A 9,400-nucleotide genomic window follows, 5' to 3' on the forward strand; every position below is an offset into this window, starting at 1 on the left:
ATGGAAATCACTTTCAGAAACCGACGTCATCTGGGCCAAATTCTTCAAACATATCGACCAAATCATTCCAAACTATGCTAGTCAGCATCTGGGGTTTATTGCCACCACTCGCCCATATCCTCTTGAGTGCACGCATCTGGGCTCTAAATAACGTTCTAGCCACCAAATTAAACTGCGTCCAGACCATTAAAGTATGCTTTGGATCCCACGTGTATTTACCCTACAATTAAAGGAAAAAAACGATAAGAGTATAGAATAATATCAATATGGTGGTTTGTTTTAGTGATCTTACCGCAAGGAGGAGAAACCATCATCTCTTAAAGTGGAAGGAAATCAAGTGGTACGTCGGCCACGCATGGTGCCAGTTGTGTTGAAGTATTACTCCAATCCCGATAGAGAGAACGTGAAGGAACTTGAACCACGTAACAGTGGTTGTGTCAACCCAGGAACCCACACCAGGGTTTAGGACCGGAATATTCTCCCGATCAGTGGTGCAAATGATCGCTTCGACATCTCTAAAAAACTGTCCATCGATATGAGGAACAACTTCCATGTCGATAGGAAGATGTAACAGATAGACATATCTGTGATTTAGAAGTGTATAAAGAGAAACAATAGAAACGAAGAATGAGATGAAAGAGAGTCAGACATATGAATGAGGAGAATATAAAGGAAAAACAATATGAAAACGAAAGGTCTCGTCTATTATTAGGTTAACTTATGGTTTCCCGCCAAAATATTGCTGACGGCTGAGTTATAGTGTGACGAGAAAACAAAAGGTCTCGTCGATTCATGTAATGGCTGAGTTATAGTGAGTTATGGCTGAGTTATCACAAGAAATAATCTGAAATTAGAAACGAAAGTAAATGGCAGATTTATATGACTTGACGGCTGAGTTATAGTTTTACGGGAAAACGAAAGGTCTCATCGATTCATGTGATGGCTGAGTTATAGTGAGTTATGGTTGAGTTATCACAAGGAATAATTTGGAAGTAGATGGCTGATATATATGACTTGACGGCTGAGTTATAATATTTACGGGAAAACGAAAAGTCTAGTCGATTCATGTTACGACTTAGTTATAGTAAAGTTATGGCTGAGTTATCACAAGAAACAATCTGAAAGCAAACGACTGATTTATACGACTTGACGGCTGAGTTATGGTATTTAAGGGAAAACGAAAGGTCTCGTCGATTCATGTGACGGCTGAGTTATAATAAAGTTATGGCTTTCTTGTATTCTGCCCAACCAAATAATATACTTTTATGCTATCTCTCTATATATACAAGTATTTCAGTTTCTTTAGTCTATTACCTCTCAACTACAAACTAGAATAAAATTATTGTTAACAACACTATGTCCGCTCGAGCACCCAAGATGTCGGATCTCCTCTACGATGTTTTCATAAAAATCGTTTCCGTTGCTGCAGAAGATCGATGGTGGTCACTTGGTTCTATTTTAAGGGCTGGTCGTAGGGGAAAAAATGCAGTATACAGTAAAGAAGTTCTAAAGAGAGCTGCTATATATTGCCTTTGTACTGATCCATCACAAATCAACACATCCAATGCCCCTGATGGTGGCCTCCAAATTGAAGGGCGGTACATGCCTTTCTTCGTCAAATGCTTTAAAGCTGGCAACCCCATTCCCTTTTACTACGAAGGGCTAAGGGTTGTGGCTGAGGATAGAGATATCCAGCGTGGGATTGATATTCTCAGTCGAAATTTACCGGCTGATATTGATGCCACCTTAGCATGTGGGGTACTAAGTATTTGTCAAGGGAATGAGGTTATGGTCGTCCATTACCTCCAGATGTTTGATGCACATCATTATCCTCTGCTGTCTGTGGGTGTCATGGCAACCGGTAATGATTTTCTGTTTGAGTTATCTTGTTATAAGACGGCCCGGAAAAACTCATACACAACCTCCCATCTCTATCCTGACAGCTCGTTACTCCCTTCACTCGTTTGTGCTGTGATGTGTTATTTGGATAACGGTCTCCATTCTCTCCGCTATGGAGACTATGAAATCATGTGCAAAAATTGTTACCTTTGGTGGTTGTCCCTCAAAGTCTCTGAGAAGCAGTGATTTTCAGTTTTACCTTATCAACTCGTGACTCTAAAGTCTGTTTATTTTAAAATAATTATTTTCCATTTCTTAGGTGAGTATCTTTTTCATGTATTAAAAGTCCCTTTTTTGTTTAATTATATATGTTCTATATATTGTAAGCTTGTTTCCACATGTATGATAGAGACTTTGGTTTTTGGTATTATCCATTAAATGGAAATATTTTTATCTAATTTCCAATCCTTTCATTAGTCAGTGTGCTTTACATTATTAGCCTTTTGTGCAATCTCATCATTTAGGAGGTCAGTGATATGATGAAGTTGTTGTGGTAATGACAACGCCGCGTTTTATGCCTAATGATGGTGACAATAAAGTAAAGTATACCGGTTAAAGAAAACCAGCTGTAACCGAATCGACATTGAACCGATTATAGGGTTTATTCGATTATGTGCAGTGTTCACAACTTCACTCACTTGCAAGTTGCAAGAGAATCATTCTGAAGAGCCATTTCGAAGCAGTCAAGAGGATGAGGAGATCAATTGCGATTTCGATGACGGGCAAGAGATATATTCATCGGCTTACTCTGGCGAGAGGTAATCCTGGAAGCGCTCCTGCTCTTTGTTGGAGACGATCTTTTTCTGATTACAGAGAGAAACTGAGTAGAAGAAATGGGAAATTACAGGATTTGAAGTTAGACGATGCGATTGGTTTGTTCGGTGATATGGTTCAGTGTCGTCCTTTGCCTTCAATTATTGATTTCAGTAAATTGTTGAGTACCATTGCCAAAATGAAGAAGTTTGATGTTGTCATCTCCTTGGGCGAGCAGATGCACAAGTTGGGGATTTCTCATAATCACTATACTTACAGCATTTTGATTAACTGTTTTTGTCGACGCTCTCAAGTCTCTCTTGCTTTAGCTATTTTGGGGAAGATGATGAAACTCGGCTATGAGCCTAGCATTGTCACGCTTTCTTCGCTTCTCAATGGATACTGCTGCCACAGNTTACAGCATTTTGATTAACTGTTTTTGTTAGACGCTCTCAAATCTCTCTTGCTTTAGCTCTTCTCGGAAAGATGATGAAACTCGGCTATGAGCCCGATGTTGTCACGCTTTCTTCGCTTCTCAATGGATACTGCTGCCACGGTATGAGGATTTCAGAGGCAGTTGCTTTGGTTGATCAGATGGTGGAAATGGGATATCAACCTAATACGGTGACATTTACAACTCTGATTCATGGCCTTTTTCTCCACAACAAAGCTTTCGAAGCTGTGGCTTTAGTTGACCGGATGGCTGAGAAAGGTTGTCAACCAAATCTGGTTACTTATGGTGTGGTGGTAAATGGAATATGTAAGAGAGGTTATATCGATTTGGGTTTACATCTGCTCAAGAAGATGGAACAAGGAAAATTAGAGGCTGATGTTGTTATTTACAGCACAATCATTGATGGTCTCTGCAAATTCAAACATGTGGATGATGCTTTCAACCTGTTCAACGAAATGGAAAGCAAAGGAATTAGACCTAATGTTTTTACCTACAGCTCCCTCATAAGTTGCCTTTGTAATTACGGAAGATGGACGAATGCCTCTCAACTACTTAGAGATATGATTGCGAGGAAAATCAACCCAAATGTAGTCACTTTCAGCGCATTGATCGATGCGTTTGTGAAAGAAGGGAAGCTTCTAGAAGCTGAGAAATTGTATGCGGAGATGATTCAAAGGTCTATCGATCCTAATATTGTCACGTTCAATTCATTAATCAATGGGTTTTGCATGCACGATCGTCTAAACGAGGCCAAGCATATGTTTTCTTTGATGGTTAGCAAGGATTGTCTCCCAGACATAGTGACATATAATACTCTTATAAAAGGATTTTGTAAGTCTAAGAAAGTAGAAGAAGGTATGGAAGTCTTCCGCCAGATGTCTCAAAGAGGATTGGTTGGAGACACATTCACTTACAATACCCTTATCCAAGGATTTTTCCAAGCTGATGATTGTGAGCATGCCCAAATGGTATTCAAAAAGATGGAATTTGATGGTGTGCCTCCCAGTATCGTGACTTACAACGTTTTGTTAGATGGACTTTGTAAAAACGGGAAGCTAGAGAAGGCCTTGGTGATCTTCGAGTATATGCAAAAGAGTGAACTGGAACTTAGTATTGTCACATATAATATTATGATTGAAGGGATGTGCAAGGTTGGGAAGGTGGAAGATGGGTGGGATCTATTTTGTACCCTCAACCTTAAAGGAGTGAAGCCTAACGTTGTAACCTACAATACAATGATCTCAGGATTTTGTAGTAAACGCCTATTACAGGAAGCAGATGCCTTGTTTAGAGAAATGAAAGTAGATGGTTATCCCCCAAGTAGTGGTACCTATAATACGCTGATCAGGGCACATCTAAGAGATGGTGACAAAGCAGCATCAGCAGAACTCATCAACGAAATGAGGAGTTGCGGGTTTGTTGGAGATGCTTCGACCTTTGGCTTGGTGACTAATATGTTACATGATGGAAGATTGGACAAAAGCTTCCTCGATGTGCTCTCTTAAAATAGTTGAATCCTCAAGAGAAGAGGAGTGGCAAGGCGTCTGTGAGGTGAATAAAGTGCTTGTGTTACATGTATTTCTTAAAACAATTTGGTTTGTTGTCTTGTGTAAGTTTTATGAAGTTGTCTTATAATAGGAAATTAGGTTAATCTCTTCGTTCTCTACATAAACATATATAACCAATGCCTTTAGTCACACCCACAAACTCTCATCTCACAATCACAGGCAGGGAAACAAAATAGGTTCTGTCACTTTACAGCTTCTTTAAATTTTCTCATTCTAGATTTTGTTTGCCTTCATATATGGAAATTATATAGGTTGATTGTGCGGTTTTAGATGAGTAACTTGCATATTTGTTCTGAGTTCTGCAAAACCATCTTTTCCTTTTATAGTTTATTAGACTCATATTTATTTCTGACTGGATTGTTGTATGATGTTGTTAGCTACAATCTTACATTCATCTTCTAAATCCGTGGTACTAGAAAAGTAGTGTCACGCTTTTGTACATTGGCTGAAGTTTTTATAATAGGTACAAATCCTTGAATGAAAATTTCCTTTTTGTTTTGCAGATTTTGGCGAATCGTTTATGAGGCAAATTTTTTAGAAGATGAAGAGATGATAATTAGTACCTTACTCGAAGCATTCTAGCAATAATTGATTTCTTGGAACACTAACCTTTACTCTTTACCTTTTGCTCTTTTACTCGGCAGCAAAAGCTTTTAATGTAGAAGCTTTTGCTGCCTTTATATGGAAGGATATGCCAAAAAAAAAAAAACCGTCTAGAAGTCAGAGTGAATCGGTCGGTTAGTAAAATTAGAAATGATTAAATTAAATCTTGACCGTCAAATACATAAAATAATCCAACGGCGGTGCACAAGTGTTTTTTTTTTAAACTCTTTCTGGTTGAACCAGAGAGGATTTGCTCAGATATTTTTAGTTAGAGAAATTGAGAAGAAACCCAAAATCAGCTGAAGATGAGGAGTTTGCTTGCGATTGCATCTTTGACGACGGGAAATAGGTTTGGTCATCGGAGTCTTCTTCAGAAAGGTAACCCTAGAACTGCTCCTACTTCGTTTGGCCATTGCAGTTTATGTTGTTACCGGGTGCGAGCTTATGCTAGCCTCAGTGGTGATTACAGAGAGATATTGAGTAGAAATGGGATGAGTGATATTAAATTAGACGATGTTGTTGATCTGTTCAGTGTTATGGTCAAGTCTCGTCCTTTTCCTTCAATCATTGAGTTCAGTAAACTGTTGAGTGCTATTGCTAAGATGAAGAGGTTTGATGTTGTCATCTCTCTGGGCAAACAGATGCAAAATTTGGGAATTTCACATAATCTCTATACTTACAATATTCTCATAAACTGTTTCTGCCGCCGCTCTCAACTCCCTCTTGCTTTAGCTATTCTGGGAAAGATGATGAAACTCGGCTATGAGCCCGATGTTGTCACGCTTTCTTCTCTTGTCAATGGATACTGTCACAGTAAGAGGATTTCAGATGCCGTAGCTTTGGTTGATCAGATGGTGGCAATGGGATATCAACCTAATGCCGTTACATTTAACACTCTGATTCATGACCTTTTTCTTCACAACAGAGCTTCTGAAGCTGTGGCCTTAGTTGACCGGATGGTTGCCAAAGGCTGTCAGCCAGATCTGTTTACTTATAGTACAATAGCTAATGGATTATGTAAGAGAGGTGATACTGATTTGGCTTTAACTTTGCTCATGAAGATGGAGAAAGGGCAAATAGAGGCTGATGTTGTAATTTACAACACAGTCATTGATGGTCTCTGCAAATACAAACATGTGAATGATGCTATTGACCTGTTCAATGAAATGGAGACCAATGGAATCAAACCAGATATTTTTACCTACAGCTCCCTCATAAGTTGCCTTTGTAATTACGGACGATGGAGCGATGCCTCTCGTTTACTTACTTATATGATCGAGAGGAGAATCAACCCCAACGTCGTTACTTTCAATGCTTTGATCGATGCGTTTGTGAAAGAAGGGAAGCTTTTAGAGGCGGAAATTTTGTATGAGGAGATGATCCGAAGACAATAGATCCTGATATTTTCACTTACAATTCATTGATCAATGGGTAAGGCTAAGCATATGTTTGAGTTCATGGTTAGCAAGGATTGCCTCCCAAATGTAGTGACATACACTACTCTCATAAAGGGGTTTTATAAGTCTAAGCATCCTTTGACATATGTACATATCTAAAACCTCATTTTTAAGTTACTCATATCTTTAATTATAACCAGAGAAAATATCTATGTACCTTGATTAGACAGTATAAGATTGTTGGATATTGTTTTATATATTTTGTTAAGCTCTTGTAAGGCTATTATCCACCTTTTATGCTTCCACATTTTAGTATCTACTCTCAGTTTGAGGCTGATTTATAGTAAAGTTATAGCTGAATTATCACAAGAAACAATCTGAAAATAAATGGCTGATTTATATGACTTCACGGCTGAGTTATAATATTCATAGGAAAACGAAAGGTCTCGTCGATTCATGTGACAGCTGAGTTATTGTAAGTTATGGCTGAGTTATCACAAGCAAACGATTGATTTATACGACTTGTTATAGTTTTACGACTAAATTATATTAATATTAAACATTACAAAAATAAATAAAAAAAAAAGTTCAGAGTTCATAAAGAAGACGAGACGACGGTAAAATGGAATTCACTTTTTAAAACCGATTAAGAGGAGGAGGAACCACACACTGTTCGACATCGGCCTGCGCAATCTCTCTCATAACCTCTAACCTCGTGTGCTCTGTCTCTAAGTCGACAAGTTCTCCACCCAATATTTGATTCAGTTGGGATATTTTAGCGTCGATTAGTTCCACTTGATGCTCGAGGGCGGTCTTCTCTTCCTTCTTCTTCATATGATCATCCATCATATGCAGAATTGCTGTGTAGTGATCAGTTGTCTCCGCCTCGGCCTCGACTCTCGTCTAAGTAAAAGCTTCAGACACGACCAATAGTGATTCCTCTTCCCACTTGAAATCTGCATTTCTTTGACGTTTATTGGAACTTGCTTCGGCCATGCGGATGGACGGCTGATTGTCTTCGTCTCCCCACTCTGCCTTGCGTTTTTGACGTCTACTGGAACCCTCTCCGTCCATAGCTCGGTTATCAAAAGAAAAACAATTGTCACAAACTGATAGGTGCAATGATCGGACAATATGCAATAGATTGAGAGGTCATGGAGAGGATACTTACATGTGCAATGATCCAAGGAAATGCATTATAATGATAGATGAGTTTTGAAGGTGAACTGATCGACGAAGATGCAATATTTATAGGTGCAATGAGCGGAGAAGAAGAAACCGAAACGATACAATGAATTATATGAATATAAAGGGAAAACAATAGAAAAACGAAAGGTCACATCTATTATTAGGTTAACTTATGGTTTCCCGCCAAAATATTGCTTGACGGCTGAGTTATAGTTTGACGGAAAAACGAAAGGTTACATCGATTTATGTGACGGCTGAGTTATCAAAATGAAAAATCTATAATGGCTGAGTTATCAAAAGAAATTTCTCGTTTATTATTAGGTTAACTTATGGTTTCCCGCCAAAATATTGCTTAACGGCTGAGTTATAGTTTTATGAAAAAACGAAAGGTGGCTTTGATGGCTGAGTTATAGTAAGTGATGGCTGAGTTATCACAAGAAACAATCTGAAAGTAGATAGCTCATTTATATGAATTAACGGTGGAGTTATCACAAGAAACAATCTGAAAGCAAACGACTGATTTATACGACTTGACGGCTGAGTTATTACACAAAATAAAACAAATCTCCCCAACTACATCCGACAAGTTTTCACATTGTGCCCAACTTGCTTACATCGCGAACATGCATGTTGCTTCCTAGGGCGTTTATTTCCAATGGCCACTTCCAAAGATGATTTAATCCTACGCTTCTTGGGCCTTCCTGGCCGGTTCACAATAATCAGAGGCAAGCACGGTTGATTATCCACAGTAGCAGGAACCGGGACTGATTCATCTGGAGGCACGATTGAACCACCCCATCCGTTAACCAAATCGACGCTCCTAAATTTTGGATTGCACAAGGATATACGAGACACATCCTTATGCTCTGCAGCTGCGATTGCATGGATGCATGGTATTTTCTCATGGTCGAAATGACGGCATGTGCATTTTTTTAGTTCCAAATTTACAACATGCAAAGATGTTCCATATGTAACTTGCACACGTACAGCATCAATCGTTTGTACCTGCATAAGTCTTGTTGCGGTGACACGGTCCTAGTAGGGAGTAGAACAAAAAAAAAACAAAAAAACGTTTTAGGCTGAGTTATGAAAACAATTACGACTGAGCTATGAAAACAATAATGGCTGAGATATGAAAATTATTATGGTAAGGGCTGAGATATGAAAACTGTTATGGCTGATATATGTAATAGTTATGGCTGAGATACGAAAACTATTATGGCTGAGTTATCAACATTGACGACTGACTTATGTAAACTTACCTTTAACAGTTTCTCAACACCTCGAGTGAGCGTTGTTAGCTGCGATTGCGCATCCTCTCTCCGTTCAGAAAATCATCTGGTCATCATATTCCGTATTGATTCTAGCAGTCGAACTATGGGAAGAATTCTAGAATTTGACAGTGCTTTGTTTATTGATTCGGCAATATTCGTTGTCATTAAATTGTACCTTTCACCCGGGAAATGAACACGCGCCCACATTCGGACACCAGCTCTTAGGAGGTATCAATGTAGTTGGGAATGAAGTGCTTCAATCTC

The 9,400-nt window shown here is 38.8% G+C and overlaps 2 protein-coding genes across 5 annotated transcripts; both read left to right on the forward strand.

The window, feature by feature from the left end:
• Positions 2,591 to 4,611, forward strand: LOC104728527 (pentatricopeptide repeat-containing protein At1g63330-like). Of its 4 annotated transcripts, XM_019232214.1 has the most exons (3): positions 2,591 to 3,054; positions 3,201 to 3,782; positions 3,885 to 4,611. In XM_019232214.1, exons 1-3 carry the CDS (start codon positions 2,591 to 2,593, stop codon positions 4,609 to 4,611), a joined length of 1,773 nt encoding a protein of 590 aa, XP_019087759.1. The 4 variants fall into 4 exon arrangements, with proteins under 4 accessions (XP_019087759.1, XP_019087758.1, XP_019087757.1 ...); XM_019232213.1 differs by having other exon boundaries at positions 3,201 to 4,611; XM_019232212.1 differs by having other exon boundaries at positions 2,591 to 3,025; positions 3,160 to 4,611.
• LOC104728528 (pentatricopeptide repeat-containing protein At1g62910-like) lies at positions 5,583 to 6,671 on the forward strand. Its single transcript, XM_019232012.1, has one exon. It carries the CDS (start codon positions 5,583 to 5,585, stop codon positions 6,669 to 6,671), a length of 1,089 nt encoding a protein of 362 aa, XP_019087557.1.

This window comes from Camelina sativa, chromosome 11 (assembly GCF_000633955.1).
Source record: "Camelina sativa cultivar DH55 chromosome 11, Cs, whole genome shotgun sequence".
NCBI lineage: Eukaryota > Viridiplantae > Streptophyta > Magnoliopsida > Brassicales > Brassicaceae > Camelina > Camelina sativa.